Here is a 19,265-nt window from a genome sequence, read left to right on the forward strand (position 1 = left end):
TTCTCCAGATATCTGATATCCCTGCTATTTATTGTCAAAATCTGAAACAAGCACGCAGTACAGATTAATCAAATTTCAATCTCCATTACCAATTGTATTTTAATTACCATCTATTAACGTTCACAAAATCGACGTATCCGAATGACTGTTCGGATGTTAGAATAAAACATAACTCGTCAATCCTTGAAATAGCAACAATATATAGTAGAAATGGCAAGTTATAACAATAAATAATAGAAAGAATTATCCATTAATTCTAAAGTCTATAAAATCATAGAAATTTGCAACTGAAGGATTTCAAGAATATCATGTTAAAAAGAAAAAATATTTATATAATAACCTTCCTCCCTTTCCCATTTTTGATCGACGAAAACAATGGAAGAAATAATTTTCACATTATCAATGTCGCTATGGCAATGCTAGCGAAGAACAAAGGGGTAATTCTCGTGCTAGCCTCTCGAATATCGGGCAGACAAAGAACGTAGACAGGAAATAGCTTTTTTTCTCGATCGATCTCGAGGAAGGAAGTTTCGTTCTTCGCTTCGTGTAATAGTAAGTAACCGGTGGTTTTGCCGTTCTCGTTCTTTACAGTTCTCCCATGGTAAGCATAGCCGGTAATGCGCTTCTTGGTACATTAACCTCGACTTGCACACAAGTTCAAAGCAAGCACACGTACACGGGTGAACAATAAAGGGTTGCGTTTAACTCAGCCCCGTGGGTTTCAAGTTAAACCGCCACGGAAACGAAACATCTTCCTCGTCAATGCACGTGTTAATTGAAATTATTAGGCTTTTCGTGAACATGGAATTAATTTTAGATTTTGCTTTTTGGTTTAAGAACTTGATTTCATGGAACTTTAAAACTCACATTTGAATAGTATCAAACTGTGAGACCTATTGTTGATTTAATAAAGGTAGATTGACTGAACCTGCATGTAACTATAGTTATACAATAGGTTAGAAAAGAGGGCCTCAGATTTTTTGAAATTGTTATATTCAATGAAAGAATCTTTATCATTTTTTCGTGACTGTGTACTGTATATCTATATATTGAAAGTAGATCATGAAAAAATTGTAAATAACAGTAAAACTGACGAAGTTGTATCAGTTACTCAAAAATAGTAATCCCAGAAAAACGGAAAATGAAAAGAACAAAAAGGCATGCTATGTAACTAAATAAAAGCGAAGATAAAGGATATCAAACCCGTAAAACTTCTCTGAACGATCAAAAGAGTGACAGGTATATTTCCAAGGGAATGGCCAACTCATCGATTTCCATCAACATTTTCACGAGATTTAATGTTTAACAACGTTTACGTGGGATATTTGCTTTCACGGAGAATTCATGGCTTTCCTGGCTGCCTGTTCCCAACCTATAATTTCTCGTGTCGACTGACTAAGCATTTCCAGCCGACCATGGACATCCAACGTAGTCGACGAAGCGTTCTCGGACACTGCCAGACCACTTAACCGACTGTTCCGTTTCGTTCGCCGACAATCTGCTTCCGATTATCGTTAGAATCCTCGATCTCGTTGCAACCTATTTTCCGTTCGCGCCTTTCGCTCTCCATGTTTGTATAATTCGCTTCATTTCCTCGTCTTCGTTAAACGGTTCGTATCAAATCGATCGAATTCGAGAATAATTCGAGAATATTCGTGTGATTTTCTTATACAAGGTTAAATTTGAGAAAATTTGCTGCCACGAAAGTTACTGGATAGCTAACTTTAATATCTGTGAAAAATTGAAGATATCCTCTACTTTATTTAGACAACTCTTTAATGCATAAATTATTTTGGAAGAAATTTCCAACGAAGAAACTCTAACAGTTCCACTATAAGAACCTTTGATTTGTAAAACTCATAAACCTTAAGAATCTAGGGACGATGAAACTAGTTCATCATTAGGAAAATGCATTAAAAATGCAGAATACTTGCTTCGTGTTCCATTCGTCTTATTCATTTATCACTTACCATCATCAATACTTGTAATTCTAAAGATTTGAGAAAGAATTCTTATCTAAATTCAATCATCGACAAATCAAGAATTTTTCGAACTTCTTCGCACTAGGGTTCAAATCAGAGAGAATAAAGTTCAATTGATAGACAGTTGCGGTTCTACGATCGTTAGTGCGCGTCCACACTGACGAAATGGCAGATAAAATGTGGCCAGCTGGCGCGTTTCAGCCATTCCCGCAGAAAGGAAACAATTACAAGTATTCCCCAACAATTTATAATTCCGTAGCGCGTAGCAGTTTCATCCCCTTTCACTCACAGGTGCTCGTAGGCACTTTTGAACGTTATTATTAAATCGTCGCAGATAATTTCCCCCGTTTATTCGTTATGGGATTTAGAGTTCTTCTATGAGTAGACTGGTTGACGAATTCGCGCCACCGAGAAACACGGCTGGGGATGAATATAATTCGCTTTTAATTCCTGACAACGTGATCCGGCTGATGGAATCACGAGGCGAGCGGGAAGCTTCCGTGTTGCTAGAGAAAGGGGTAGAGAATAGAGAAGGACAGAGAATATCATAATAGCGAGAGTGAGGAAAATTCGAAGGTGCTATGCTTGATAGGTGTATGATAAATTTGCTAGACATATTATATGAGAATTATGAAAGGTTAATGGGAGTAATCAGTGACTGTAGTATGTTAATGAAAGTAATTTGAGATATATTAGTAATGTCAGTGAGAGGAGAATGGAAAAGAACAAGAAAAATTTAAGTGCAGATAAGATGTAGCAGTAATAGAGTAGGTAGAATAGGTTGAATTTAAGGCATTAGAAAAATAACCTGAGTTAACGGCAGCGCTGTTCATTAATTTATTGCCCTTTCCATTAAAAGATTATTTATATTATCAAGATTTATTTACGTTTCATGGAAATTCAAATATTTTGCAAGAGTGAAAATAATTTCTCGTTAAATGGTTCAATCAACGTCAATATAAATGACAAACGAAAATAAATAAATAAAGAGTCCGATTAAGTAGAATTCATTTTCATATATAAAACGTGATGTAATTAATTTCAATTTTGCCTTTAATTTTGTACATGGACAATCAGTTAACGTTCCGTAACAAAAACTTAATTTACCATGAAAACTTCAGCACATTTTTCATATGCAATTATCTCATTGTGCCGTACAATGGTAATAATTACACATCGCCCAGAAAATAGCACATAATTGTTATATTCATGGTAAACGCTGTTAAAATATTTCTCATTTTATTTTCCAATTTTCAGAGCTAATTATGCATCAGAGACCTTTTTCTATTATGAAAATAATAATTTATATGTCTTACATAAAATTACTAAAAGGATAAATCAATATTAAAGAATATGTCTCTACCAGTTTCCTGACTTTTATTATTTTTCTTTCAGTTTCCATTTTATTTTGTTTTCGATTCTTAACATCCTAAAATCGTTGCTTTAAATTTCTTTTATTTCACTAACCTCCTGCCAATTTTTATTAAATCTCCACACCTTTCTTATAAATTTCTATTATCTCTCCATTACTTCATTTCGACTTTTATCCTTTTTATTATCTTCCCCTTTTCAATTTGTACATTTCCTACCCTTCATTCTAAGTTTCAATGGTTATATTTTAATTTTTGTCGTCAGATGTCTTTCTTCCGACATCTGACTTACTCTTTCACAACTTCCTTTGAGTTCCGTAATTTTCCTTTCTTCCCTTTGATTCCCATCATTATATTCTATCTCCTTTCTTCCTATTTCTGGCGTCATTTTGTTACTTCTCGCTCAACTTCTACCATTTTTCAACGAAATGAAGCGATGAAAGTAGAATTTATTCGCAAATGAAACGTTCCTTCGACGTTACGTTGTACGATTCTATTCCTCTCTTCTCGCGTCTAACTTCTTGATCGTTTAATTTTGTTTGTCTTTTACTGTAGACATAATCGTTTTGAAGTTTCAAGAGAAGAGTTCAAGGAACTTGGAGCAAGTTCAAGCGGATTAAGAAAGAAAGCGGAAAAGACGTCTTATCGATAAGTATTAAGTAGTTATCGCGTAGTTCGAAGTCGTAAGTAACTCCGCGGTTCTTGCCACTCGTCATCGTTACCTTATCTTTTGCAGATTATCAAGTAATCGATAGTCATTTAGTTTCATTTTTTTTGTTCGTTAGAATAATTTCCAATTCGTTATATTTACTCATGATTATTTCCTTTTTACCTATCGCTAGCAACTCTACGAAAATATATGGAATTTAATCAATCTTTCAACTCTAAATTACAAAACGTTGGAAACGATAATTTTAGCGTGCCAATCTTTATTGCAAGGAGTAAATCTTTGTTAACAAAAGTATTAGAATGTATCGAGAGGAAGTTAAAGGAATTCCAGGAAAAGTTATACACGTTCTTAAGCAATAAAGGTAACGGAACTCGGTTGCTAAGACCGGCCAAATTGCGGGAAGCGGGCAACAAATAAATTCTTTGTTGGTGACACGGTTCACGCGATATATCGCGGCGCACAGAAACCGATTGCTTCGTGCTTCGTATTATTGAGGTCGAGAAAATCGAGCTCGTATTGCTTTCCAGCAACCGCTGCTACCTTCCCTCCCCCTCTCTTTCACTCTTTCTCTGTTTCAGCCTCGCCTTTGATGTACGCGGAGAAGAACTTTTTCGGCACGGCAGAGCGTAAGGGAGTTTCGCGATATTGTATCGCTATCGATTCCGCCAATAAAACGTCACGTCTACTCGGCTACGCGCTCGGAACACGGACAAAAGCCACGTCGCTCCGGGTATCTGTTTTCATTTCGCAAAGTCAATCCCCAACTCGGACGAGATGGCGACCCAACACCTGTCTGTCCGATATTATCGCATTGCAAATTGCTTTTGGCAATTTATCGCTGTGCTTCGTAAGGTAGAGGCAGGATCAGAGTAATGGGAGGCATAAGAAAGTTAGAAACGGACAGAGGAATAGGAGAAGAGAGTGCAAGAAAGATAGGTGGAATAGAAAGACTGGTAAAAACGGTAGAAACAGAAACATGTATAAATGCAGAAGAGGCGGAAAAATAAGAATGAATGTAAATTTAAAAGGAATATAAATGTAGAGAGGATAGTAGGTAGAGATAAATATAAATTATAGGAAAGTAAAGGAGAGTAGAGAATCTGAAAAGGTTGGAGAAAAATAGAAAGAAGGTAAAGGGCAGGAATAATAGAAAATAGACAGAAACAGTTAGTATAGATTTTGAGGATAGGGAGAAAATAGAAAGAATAGAAGTAGAGTAACTCAAAAATCAACGCGTTCAAGCTGTTCAAAATAAAATTCAAGTAATAAACCCAGATCCGAGGCCTCTCAAAAGATACGAATCACAATTCCACGCGCGAAATAAAAGACATCGATCAAGCGGAGAATTCCCGAGGATTTCAAAGAAATTTCTGATCCAGATTCCAAGAGCTGCCAGAGAATTGCGCGCAGCCTCGAAAACCGAGAGAAGAGATCGAGGCCCAGTAGTAAAGCTCGATATAAATCAGACCGATCCTTCGCTTTCGAGTTTCGACCGCGGTCTAGTCTCCTTTTCTCTCCTCTATGTTCCGGCTATCTCTCGTGTCCATCTTTTTCTTCTCTCCGCGATGGCCGACCTGTTCTCCGACACGTAATTACGAGTCTTCGTAGAAGAACTTCCGGTTTCCACCGCCTTTAGCCTCGAGCATGATTACCCGACGATCTACGAGGAAAGGAACGCACAAAATGAAAACGGAACCTTCGATAGCGAGCTATCGCGTCTTTGTAAACTGTCAGAGCTTTGTCTTCCACGAATAAATAATAATAAAATAGAGAATGCTACCACGATTACGATGTTAATCATTATTTCGTTTGATACAGTGGTTAAACGAGGTTCGAAGTTTTCGTGAGACGAAAAGGAGTATTTTAATTGATTTTGTTGTTCGTGTCTAAGGAATGAAAATGTCTGAGATAGAACTTATCACATAGTTTAGAAAAACAAGTGTCTGGATTGGATCATAGCAGAAGAAATTTCTTTGATAAAAATTTCTGGACAGGGAAAATGTTTGACGTTTATGACGTTTAAACGCTGTTAGAATTGATAAAATTTGTATTTGAAGAATGTTGAAAGGACAGGAACTCATATATTCGCCTTCCCAAATGATTAATCTCTTTAATGGGAAAACCAGGTAAGAACCTGGAAACATCATCATACCGACAACAATTAAACATTCACAAGTCGGGGAAAAGCGTTTTTCACACGAACATGGAATGCTTTAATATTTCGATTAAAATTTTGTTGAGGGCAAATAATGCAGGATTTCAGAGCGAAATTTATGTACACGCACGTCTATATACATATATTTCTCTGAATGTTGCTGGTATAAAATTGGTGAGCTTTTTCGCGTGCTTATATCTTCGAATTCACGACGCGAAACGTACCGGCTTTTCGCGAAATCCGGCTGGCGCACGGCTTGAAAATAAGAGAAAGAACCGGCGGGAAAATGGAGGAAATGGATCCACTGGTGTGTTCTGCATGACTTCATCATCGCAGCCGTGTGTCTCCGTATGGTTGGAAACAAACGGAAAAATGTTTCGCCGCCGATACGCCACCGACAAATTCACACAGCCCTGACAACAATATAAGATCGTTCAATTTCTGACGTTTTCTGCTCTCGTCGACCTTTGAGCGACGTATTATTCTTTATTTCCAGCGTCTATACGCTGCTTTCAACATTTCTCTTCGATTTCGATTTATTAGCTCTTATTTTATCGACTTCAGTCTGTTTCTTTTAAGGAAAAAAGTTTTTTTCACGAATGGAGTGCATCAATATTGCAGTTTTTGCGCAGAGACGGATATTTTATGATAATTATAATCCGTCTTTGATCTCTCAAATCTATTTTTAATCTATTCAAAATCTGTTTTTCGCTATTGTCAGTCATTGATGATGTAATAAACATGCAGAGATTTAAAGGCAGATGAAATTATAGAAACAAAGTAACGGAGGAAATTTAATTAAAATTTCTCTTGGACAAACTTTGTAATTTATTTTCAAGCATTTGTGCAACTAAATGAAGTAATATAACTTAATCTTAATTTGTGAAAGACTCTTGTAGGAACGATGCATCGTATATTTCGCATAGTCTGAACATTTTCAAATTTTATATACATTTTAATAAATTGAACATAAAACAGCAATTATTCTGTCTGACAAACTCTAATTACTAATTATTGAAAGATCCAAAGTATTACTATTATTGGTATATAATAAATAATAATATTATGATATTCAACCCTTAAAAAGTAAAAAGCAGTAAAATACCGCTGGTTTTCAGGTAGCAAGCGGAAGCGAAGCTTTTTCTCGAAAAGAGTCGGAACTCGATAAACTGGTTGCTAATTACAGCCTGGCAGACGATTGTCGAATTATTTGGTCGGAAGTCGAAGGCAGAGGGACGTCGCGTTTTATACTTCCGGTCGAGCGACGATCCCATCCGAGCGATTTTTAATCGAGCTACTCCATCCCTCAACTCATCCGTCGTGCATCCAGGAGCATTAGACTTTCCCAGGATATATACTTTTGCTCGATTTTCATTCGCCATTTCCGTTTTACGTTCACGCACTCGATTTTGTTCGAGTGGAAAACTCCCCCGATACAAGTTCACGACCTTCGTTGTTTTTTATTACCTTCCTAATGATCAATTGTTTATTGCTGATCATGCGAGTGTGAAATTGTGAGTTAAAATTTTACCCATTTACACAGAGATCCAATCTGTGAATATCATAGACGATCGATGCTTGAATTTCTTTTACTCTCAATCTTTCTTAATCGATACTTGAAAGTTTAGAGAAAAGAAACATTGATAAAATTTGAAGATTTATCGAAATATAGATTCCTTGTCAATAGAAGATTATTACTTCGCAAATGGCAAGCTTGTACATTATCCTGTACATTTATCATCCTTCCTTTTATTAGAGTTCCAGACACATTTATGAATTCCATCACTCAAACAAACTCAATTTATATTTACTCATATAATCTCCCAAAAACCACAAAGGGAGACGACAGGATCCGAATAACCAAGTGATCCACTTTCGTCGCAAAAACCGTGCGAGCCCAGCCGGCATGTAAACGTTTTATTTAATAAAGCGATTTACCTCCGACGGAAACAGCGTCGAATATTAAGGAGCCACTGGCAAGAGTACAAACTTTCCCGTGAGAGCAAGAAAACAACGTTCGTGATCTATGAATTGTTCACGCGTGAAACTCATGTAGCCAGAGAGTTTAAAACAGCATGGATCACATTGTTAGCTTTTCAACAGGGAACAGGGAGAAAGTGCGGTTGATACACCGCCAAGTAGTTCTGTGAGACCGTAAAGGAAAAAGAAAGAGAGAACTTGTAGGAAAGGCGGTAGAAGAGGAAAGGAGAGAAAGAGAAGCTACGAACTCCATACGTGACCAGCGAACAAACGACTCGTCAGTTCTCAAAAATCGCCCCCACTCTTTTTCCGCCTCTTTATCGTTTCTTTCCGGTCGCGGTGGTCGCTCTGAAAGCGTCCACGGTGTTAATCACCGCGTTTCCACGGCGGTCTTGTCTCCAACCGACGATTTTTTGCCGGATCATCGCTGATTAGAAGCGACTGCTGTACCACCGAGCACTTTTTATGAGACTTTATGGTCCTCGGCCATGCTGACATTCCTCTTTATAAACCTCGGATCGTGTTAAGTGTGAAATGTACTTTTTGGCTCGAGCAGATTGCGCCGGCCTTTCGTCGCTTGTTTTCTGATTTCGAGTGGTTCTAACTTGTTTCTTTTAGGGTAAATTTTTCTGCCCTTTTTAAACCTGATTATCGAATAGGGATAGAACTCTTGGTAAAGTTAAACGTGAAATGCACCTTTTCGATGGAGTAGTTTGCACGATTCTGTCAAACAGATTGCTGTGTGTTCCTTAATTTCAAAAAATTCTAACTTCCTCTTTATAGTAAATTTTATCGCTAGATTTTTTCCATTACGGGAATTAAAAGGTTTTCATTACTTCTGATTTCTACATTTCATTTGGTATAGATGTGAAATAAAAATACATTATAAGGCATCCAGCAACTGACTAGTTTTGTTTTTCAACTACGATTTGACATGAATACTTACCACTAAGGAGAAATAATCCACAGGCGACCAGGGTTCTGTGATCTGAATAACAATGTCCAATTAAAGCTGAAATTGTGGCGGCCAGGACAAGAGCTACAGCAGCTACTTGAAACGGTGCTGAGATCCTGAAATAAATTCGAATAACGTTAGTCAATTACGGTTATCCAAAGTTATGAAAATAAATAAAATTATATTTAATTCACTTCTAGTATTAAACACCTGTGTGTGAGTGCCACTATTATATTTTTTCAATCGTTCGTTATTTTCAAGTTTTTCATTTAATAACTAGAAAATAAAACAATATTTTCAAAAAAAAAAAAAAAAAAAGAGCAGTAACCGATTTATTAAACTACTGCAAAAACTGTATTTCTCGTTCAAGTGAATTTAATTTCCTGTTTCAGAGATAAAGTGTTTCAATCAAAATATTTGATCAAAAAACAATGTCAGGAATTATTGTGTAAAAAACAACATCACTGTTTTTTTACGATATTCCGTGAAAAAACAAATTTCCACCAATGGCTGTATTCTTATGTAACAGACGATATTGATCTTTGAAGCAAAACACACAGTAAAATTTTTACTTTAGGATCTGGTTACTGACTTCGAACAATTCCTCTTTAAATAGCCTGATGTACAATGGATATTGAAATGTCGTACAAAACAAGTAACTACGTACAATAGATGCCTTGGTGAACGTGTGATTGGTCGACAACGGCACATGTCGTTGAAATCTTGAACGGCTATTGTCAACGTGTTCACATATTTCACATAGTTTGCGCCGGGAAGTGAAACCGGACATAGTTGTCGACGATTTATTTATTATAGACGATCGTGTAAGAATAACGAGGGCATTTCCACCTATCCAACTATGACCGATGAAAATTTTCGCGTAAAACGCGATAACAACCCTCCATCGTTGTACGAACGTCGTTGATATAACGAAACGCTCGCAGTATTTTTCTTTCATTCTTTATTCAAATAGATTTGATGTTCATTCATTGATGATTACTTTTCTCTTTTCAATATAACGAAATTTAATTTCCAAATCTCTCACTGGGATACCATTAGATAAATTAAATACGATTTAATTACAAACCATGGGTAATTTAAACATACATCATATAATTGAATAAGATAAATTCTTTTTCATATATATAGCAATATTACTTTACATTCGAATATAGTAATATTCACATAAATAAGTCTCAAAATACGAATTTAATACAAATTTTCTTAAATCGAAGAAAAAGATTATTGATATGCGTTACATGTAATAAAGTAATAATTCTACATTCGTACTGAATTCGAGTTAGAATAATTACGAATAAAAATTTTTTACGGAGTAAATGTATTACTTTCGATTTAGATAAAAATGCTGTATAATACTTTTTATGTGAGATCAACATCTCAATTGATTCCAAAGTTACAATATTTGAACACAAGCGTTTAGAAAGCATTCTATACCATACATGTACATATACGATGTGCAATCGCTGTGACCTACATATATTTGTTTCGGGAACTCTATAAATCAAGCGGTAACTGTGAAAAAAACGCTGACTGAGCATCTGTCACTGACCAACGCACGCTGATGAAGCTTGACGTAGGTCAGTGAGGATGTGTGAGTGAGAAGTTCGAGCGAACGACAAGGACAGAAACAGTAAATATTTAAAAAATTATACTTCTCTTCTAAATAATAATTTTTCAATAATGGAGATTCGGATCGATATGAAACAAAATGCATTTTAAAATGAATGACATTCTGCTTTTTATGACGTCGAACCTATTTAGTCAAATTTATAAAAAGCGTATGTAGTTCTGAAATAGCAATCGTGCAAGATTTGAATACTTTAGTGAATGTTATTTGTATATTTTGTAGAATTTCTTTCGGAGTTTACTGTAATATATGCAGGACTACAGTTTAATATACATGATAATAAATGCAGTAAGCATTTAAAAAATGTAAATAGTGGTAAAGTTGATCAGTTTTATAATTTTTTTAGTTAAGGAAGAGTAAAACTGATGAAAATTTTAATATATATGGTGATGAATTATTATCGTGTATTTAATATAACTGACGTATAAATGCGGATATTGGGTATATAATTCAGAAAAACTGATTCATTTATGTACGGGACAAATTTACTATACTGACTATAAATAAATAGAATATATCGGATACTGAAATTTTTTTGCATCTTAAATCCTAATAACAGGAATCTCATTTCATTTTATTGGGAGTTTATATTACTTTTTATAAAATATTACCGCACTAAAGCTTCTTTGCGTTTTTTAAACGATCGGAAGTTACGATCACTGCCGATATTAAAAGAAACTTATAAAATGTTTCCAATTACATAAAGTTTGTCTGTAAAACATTTTACGACTCGAACAGTATAAATTTCCATCGAAATCCATATCTTAGCAACTAAATTTCTATTAAATAGGCTATTGAACCCACGCTAAATAATTTATCGTAAAGCGAAATGTGCGCGATATTCCACCATTACAATTTAAGTGAAATTATCAGATATATAATGTGCACAATACTATATCATTACTACAACATCTACTACGATAACTTCAATTTCTATCTATCAGACACTTCTGCGCAATATCGTTAATATCAAATTTCTCTTGTCAACAGCTTTGCAGATCTTAACATGATTTTAGACACCATTAAGGATTAAATATTACCCCTAAAGCGCCTCCCCTCGAATTTAACATATGACACTCAACAACTATGCGGACGATCGTCTTCGTGAACAAGACGTACGTCATTGGGGGATGAAAATTGATGTTATGCTCTACCGTCACAGCACTTCGAGACTCTGGAACTTCCCAAAGACGAAGACGAAGGAGGTTAATCAAGATTTGCAGTGAAGCTGTAATGCTTCACAACCCGAATATATCCCCTAAATTTTGATCGATCCCCTGACCAACTTCTTTTGAATTCCACCTTCATTGCCGTGTCGAGGAAATCTCTTCAATTTATTACTCTTTCACATAGCACGTAGACGATGACACGTAGTCGCATGATTTTATACACACTGAGTTGTTGCCAGCGGTTAATTGAGAAAAACTGATGGGAGATTTATGTTTTCTCGGGCAAGTTTTAAATTCGTAAGGTGGTTATTGCAAAATATATCGTGGATTGACAAAAAGAAATTCTACTATTCATGTCTGACATATCTAAAAATTAAACTGCAAATTGATCAAAGATATTGATTTTTATCAATTTTAAAGACTACGATATTTTCAATACGAATATTCTACAGATATTATAATCTTTTACTTACTTTTCTATAGCAAATTAGCCGTTTAAAATGCGGCTTAAAAAAAAAAAAGAGAAAGAAAGAAAGAAAAAATAAAAAACCGAATGTTTTTCGCAATAAAAAAGGACAATATTTATCAGCGCGACTCACCAATCCCAGTGAAATTCGGTGCAATTCTTTAAATGCGATCCTATTAAGTAACGAACGCTCAAGCGAGCATTAAAGACTGAAATCGCATTTGCATTATTAAGCGATCAATTCAACCCTACTCGAATCTGTACGCCATACACCTAGCACTTTCGTTTCGCTGTCAATACCATCCCATTGGCTGTTTATGGACAGTGAACGAAAACGGATCAGGAAACGGCGATAAACTCCTCTTTCCAATTTTAAATTCTTAATTGGCTTACCTTCGTGTGCTCGTAACTCACTTTGTAATTCCTAACTTCATCCTCTCTTCATCTTCTCATCATGCATATTGCATACGAACAGTTCTACTTGAAATTCGATTATTTACCAAAAGCACCTGCTAACATTGTTTCTTTTCCTCTGTGAAGTCGCATTGTGTTATACAATAGATTAGCAGGAATACGTCATATGGTTTTTAATTGTTACATATATTTACACTCATACATCTTAATGATTGAGCGGACGAGGCAAGACTGAGGAATAAAAGAATTTTAACAACTCTCGGCGGTTATGGCACAATACGTAACAATGACTCGTCTATGTCAACAATAAGTCGCGATTACACCAATTTTGTGTTTAACACGTTGAAATATTCTGTATTACTTATGAGTATCATGGAAACATGTTACGAAAATTTTATGTGTTTTAATTAAATATTAAATTATATTAAATTATATATATATATCAAGTTATAAATTTGCAATGACCTATTTATATAATCTAAAATACAGAAATTAAATAATACATGAATTTTCTTTGAGAACACACGATACCCTTCATTCGGTTAAAGAAGAATTTCCACGAACTCAATAAACGCATGAATTCACTCCGCACAGTTTAACTACGGTCAACAACTAAGCCTATTTGCGAAAAAAAGCTTAACTTTACTCGCTACTACAAATACTCGGCTCTACCAAATATCGCCAGGAGCACCTTCGAATTCTCCGCTAACCGTTGCTTTTTGAACAGACTACCCTGCCAAAAACAGCAATACATGACAGATAAAATAAAGGTCCGAAAATTTCATACAAATATACGATAGAAGCAATATCGATCAAAGATTCGTAAAGTACGTTCGTCGTTGATCGACGAAACGACGTTGAAAATTTATCACGGAAATTTTATAGCGAAAAATATAGTGACAGGCGCTCGTATGTGCTCTTCGATCTGGTTGAAATTTCCACGAAATTTTCCCCGCGAAACATCAGATCGTTTTGTCGCGGATGGTTGTCGTTTCAGATAAAATGGCTGCTGCGAAGGGGCGGCGGCGGGGACAGTGTGTCATGGGGGACGGGGAATTTCGATACCACGGGTGTAATACACGTATTCGTAGCTATCGGGGTAAATGGAGCATGCTGGGTAACGGCGCGTCTCGCTCTAAGGGGTGCTGCTTGCTGGGATCCGCAATCAACCCTCCAGACGCTCGAGTTTTGAACCTATGGTCGTTTCAAACGGACCACGTCAATCACGATTTTCTTGATTGCCGGAGACTCCACTGTTGTGCTCAAAGTAAATTTTGAAAGATGGAGTGTCTGGAATTTGGAGAATTTGAAAGATTTGATTTACACAAATAAAAGAATTCTTACGTTTATATGTGATTATTCGGATAATCGTCAATCTGTTCGTCGTTTGAAAATTACTGGCTACATTATTGAGATAAGAAAGATTTTTAAAATTATTTTTTTGTGTTAATACAACTGTATCTCGGAACTTATGGGCTAAATATCTCTCTATATATCTACTCATTAATTACGTATGTATTTTATACAGTCTAATAAATTTATTAAATAAATTACTCATATACGTTTGCCAGCAAATGCAAAGCTGTTGTTGGTATTTATGTGGACAATATTAATTCCAGCTCAATCACGCGAGAACGTGATTACGCGTTAATCAAGCCCGTGTCTCATAAACGTCGTTTATAATGCCTCATTCTTCGTCATTCACAATAGCTGCCACACATCTGTATAATGACATTGACGACGTGATAGCACATGCGTTTCATAGTCAATGCGTCCATCGAAAATCTTGCATTTATTCTACTTAATATGTAATTGCTGCTAATCACAAGTTTCGAATCATCCTCTCATTAATCTTTCACTTGTAATTTCCTTCATAATGTTTCAATATCAGAAAATTATTAATCCAATAAATCATATTCATCTGATGACGATATTAAAATGCTCGAAATTTCTCTTGTATGTAGTCAATAAAGGATGGACGTTTGAACATTTCGAATTCGAAAACGACTCTTTTAATCCGCGAAGCGTGTCGACGAACGTATCGCTGGAAATGTCTGGCGCAAGACTAAAAAGAAAGCCAGTGGCAGCCGGGTAATGGAGCGTTTCTTTAAGCGCTTGTACATACGTAGTATTTCCAACCACCTAAAAATCATCTCCCAACCGTACACCGTTTTACAAAATTCTGTGGCGTGTATTGCGAACGTTATGAGAACTGCGTTACCTGCACGTAAACTTTATAAACGCGACGCTGTGCTGTGGACGTTTCTCATATTCCCCCGGTTGTTTGACGAAACGACCTTTTGTCAGCGACCTGTCGCGGAAGTACGCTCGCCCGTGCGCCTTTTATTCACAACTTTTTCAAAAACATTGGACAGGGTAAAAGTACGACTATAAACGAGCTGGTTAAAGTTCTGGTAATTGGTCGATGTGCATAGCGGTAAGTTTGGACGTCGATTGCACGAAATTTCGCGGAGCCACATGGGAATATTAAGCCGCAGAATTAATAACTAGTTTTTGCTACTTCTCAAAGGGGACGAAATCGTGGCTAGAGATAATAGGAAATTAGATTTAAATGTTTAACCTGATTTTGTAGTAGTGGAAAATTGGGATGTGGCAAGGGAAAAGTTGCAACGTTCATTCAGTATTTTGGTATACGATGTTAATAATTTCAAATGGCAGCGAAATCAAAATATGCGTAAAAGAATATCTCTTTATAAAGCTCCTTCTAGAAGATTTTAAATTCAACTGGAAAAACCAAGAGACTTCTCTCTGTTCCAATTAAAGGACAAGAAAAATATTCCAAATACCTCCGTATAAGATATTACAAGTTGATTAAAAAATACAGAAAGACGAAGAAACTATTAATATTCTTCATATACATTTTATCGATAAAGTACTTGCAAAACGAACCTACGTTTCAGGATATTTTCTTCATAAACTCGGTATTGTGACGAACGAAAGTATGGTTTAAGAGATTCTCTTACACAGAAAATTTTCCAATATTCCACATTCTATCGTCTCAGGTTCAGGAAATTGCGCCTGAAGGAATACCGTCAGGAATAATATCCACTCAGACGTAATTAATAAACAGTTTTTCCTGAAATCTCTTATTCGCTGTATTTCCCGATTCCCAGTTGGCTTGTCCCGGATAAGCATGAAAAACGATGTAAAACTTGATTAAAACTTGAGAACGGCGGTCGATCAATGAAGGTTTTCATAAATTTACGCCTGTTAGGGAATTATTATTCGGTTCCGTTGTTATCATGCGTCATCAACTAACTCGTTCGCTAATTACTGTCCGGTTTTAATGTTGTATTATGTTTTAACTGCGATACACAGTCGATACGTAAAATCCAAAGAGAGAAGAGAGAAAGGATGACAGTATGTGCATGCATAAAGGTACACGTTTTAACGAACACCGCTACCGGTTGGCTTTTAATTAACAACGCGTGAAATGACCCCGTCTCGACGAGGTTATTACGTCGTCGTTTTTCACATCGCGTTCATTGTGAAGTTTGTTTCCAACTTATTACGATTGAAATGCTTTTCGCAGATTGGATGCGACTGATTTATGGTCGCCTTGGTGCATACATTGCTGTGAAATACTGAAATTAAGTGGACGAATTAAATTCTTTCATTAGTATGATTAAAGAACAGGTATTCGATCTAAACTGAAGTAAGTTTCTGATAGTTATTTTCGGTTTTTCAGTTGTACTCGTTTATAAATATTAAGAGAGACGCATAATAATTTTGGAAAATATATCGAGAAGTTTGTATAGTTTGAATATGTTTCATTATTTTCCAATTGGGATATTTTTACCCTTAAAAAGAGTTTTTATATAACATAAATGAAATAATGTTAATGTTGTAAATGTAATTAAATTGAACGACAGAGAACGTTGATGTGAATAATAAGACAATATAATTATCCGAAACTCGTGTTTGTGTTGGCCTAAATGAGAGAACTTACATGGTACTAAACGATTCAGCTGTTTATGTGCTATGCTGTTGAAATTATCTTACTAACGTAATTTCGCTACGCATGAAGTGATGCATTTTCCTATATACATCTCAAAACGTGCACATTAAACTATTGAATTCTTTAACAACTATTTTTCACCACTCATTGTCTAGCACCCTACAATTTTTAAATGTCCCGCTAAAACCTCTCATTTTCCCACGAAGATAATTCATCAATCACCACAGCAGCAGGGAACGCTTCAAAAACACTCGAAGCCTTCGGTCGATATCTCTCTCCTGAAATTAGTTGGGCCAACGCAATCCAAACGCAGTATATACACCCTCTAACAAGTACCGACACTAGCGCACACGATTTTACAAAGGCAAAGCCACGCCACTCATCCCTCTAAAAGACCAGGGGAATCAAAAACGATGCTAGCTATCGAAGGAACTATTATATTCGATGCTATTCAACCACAACGTCATTTTCACCCGCACGCTACATAATGATGGATAATTGTCCGCTGACAAGCGGAACGAAGCAGGGGCTTGGTTAAACAACGATTTGCATCGCACATCAAGGCCGAAGGGAGCAACGATGGATCAAAGTTAGCCAAGTAGTCGGAGCAAGAGAATCAACAATTCGGTCAGTGTCCAGGGCTGCGTGCTTGCTCTCGTTAATAACAGGCCGTTGTCACAGTAAATAACAATAAAACTCTATTAATGTGGTGGTACGACTAGTAACCAGGCCTGGCAGTCAGCCAGAAACATACCGGCACGGCTATTCACCCCTTGGTGAGGCTAACCCGAGTTAGCCTCGAATCCAGCTGCTGTTGTTGCAACTAGTTCTCTCGCATACCTCACAGGCCGTATGTAATGCAGCATGGTTATATAGTATTACGCAGTGGAATGGCCCACCTCTGTTGGGAGTCGACCAGTAGCAAGATACACAAGATGCTCGTGAAATTGTGGAAATCGATTTGAATGGCTTTTCCAAATCAAAGATCGTTCTCAGTGTTAAGAGAGCCCCTTTCTCGCAATCAGTGAGCTCTTTAATAGCTGTGTCGCGATAAAGATGTTATGGCAGGGTGGGAAGTGGATCTTGAGACTAATTCCCGAGGTAAGTTCGCATTATGAGAGAGCTATGCTTGATGAAGATAATGTTCGTTCCTTGATATCAGAAAATGGAGTAGCTTTTGACGTTTGAAGAAATATTCTTAAGAAATATTAGTTGACAACATGCCTTCGTCGTTCAGTTAGACATATTTTTAATTCACAGCAGTTTCGGTTGTTCGTCATCTACGATCCAATGATACGAGCTTGACGGTAATATTTTCAGTACTTTCTTTAAAGTATTTTTAAAGCAATGTTTCGCTGCTAATTAGGCGTCATCTAAATAGTGGAACATTAAGATTTCTGTTTGAACGAAGAATGTCTATGTGTTTGAACGTAACCGAGTTTCATTCTAAATTCTACCAACTATTGCGATATATCGGTGCGAAATAGAAGCTTCATCATTTAATCGGATAATCGATATTTACGGAATAATAAATACGGTTTGATTACGAAATAATAAATACCACTTGAAGTAGTAATAATGAATCAGTTTTACAGGCAGAGGCTCCGGTAACTACATACATATGTAATGTATTGATTACAAATTTATCAGTTTAAGAGTCGTTTACGAACTAGTGCTTTATTTATCGCGTTCCGATATCCTGTTATTTGTAAAACGATATAAATCTGCCATTATCTCGATATAGGATTTATTGTTTATTTGACTCTGTACTTGCTTTTTTTTTTTTTTTTTTTTTTTCTTTACGAAGTTGTTTCACAGTACAGAATTCAAAATTACCAACCAGCTTGTCTGACCACACTGCGTTACTAATGCTTTCAGTGCATCAATCTGTTCTGCAATCAACCGGATACAACTGAGACTTGGCTTTAAATTCAAAGAAGCCAATATGCAAAATCGGGCGTATTAGCCTTCTGTTGCCTTTAGCCTTCTGCGTTTAAGAATTCTGTTTGCCTTTGAAGATAGAGATTGCTTCAGCTAGGAAACGAATTATTCTATGCTAGTTGGCGCGTCGTGTAATATTGAAGAAATTTCTCTTCCGTTATTTCCTAACAGATCTACTTCCTTCTAGAATATACTACCCAAAATTTGAACGAATCTGCCAAAAAATAAATTCTAAATCTTCTTCCGATCTCCCAAATGTTTTCTTATCTTCTTGTGTAATATCTTCTGTACTAAAATAAAAAAAAATTTACCAATAAAATCTTTAATTTCGTTAATAGACCTGACACGCCACCTGACATTAATCTTTGCGGATAAGAATCCTCATTAATTCCGCAATCTTCATTTCCATAAACTTTTATCAAATGTAAAGGCAACCACCGTGGAAAGTAATAATTTCCAGCGGGTTCAAATTTTTCCATCGTAAAAAGAACCGCAAAGAACGAGCGTCAGCTCGAGCCGCAAAAACACTGTAGCCC

The 19,265-nt window shown here is 36.2% G+C and overlaps 1 protein-coding gene across 1 annotated transcript in view; it reads right to left on the reverse strand.

The window, feature by feature from the left end:
• LOC139992803 (uncharacterized) overlaps positions 1 to 19,265 on the reverse strand; it is a 160,282-nt gene that overhangs the window by 35,601 nt on the left and 105,416 nt on the right. Inside the window, exon 5 of the mRNA XM_072014006.1 lies at positions 9,104 to 9,228. Within this exon, the coding sequence (XP_071870107.1) occupies positions 9,104 to 9,228 (125 nt within the window). The remainder of the gene's footprint in view (positions 1 to 9,103; positions 9,229 to 19,265) is intronic.

The sequence above is a fragment of the Bombus fervidus genome, chromosome 12, assembly GCF_041682495.2.
Source record: "Bombus fervidus isolate BK054 chromosome 12, iyBomFerv1, whole genome shotgun sequence".
Taxonomy (NCBI): Eukaryota; Metazoa; Arthropoda; class Insecta; order Hymenoptera; family Apidae; genus Bombus; species Bombus fervidus.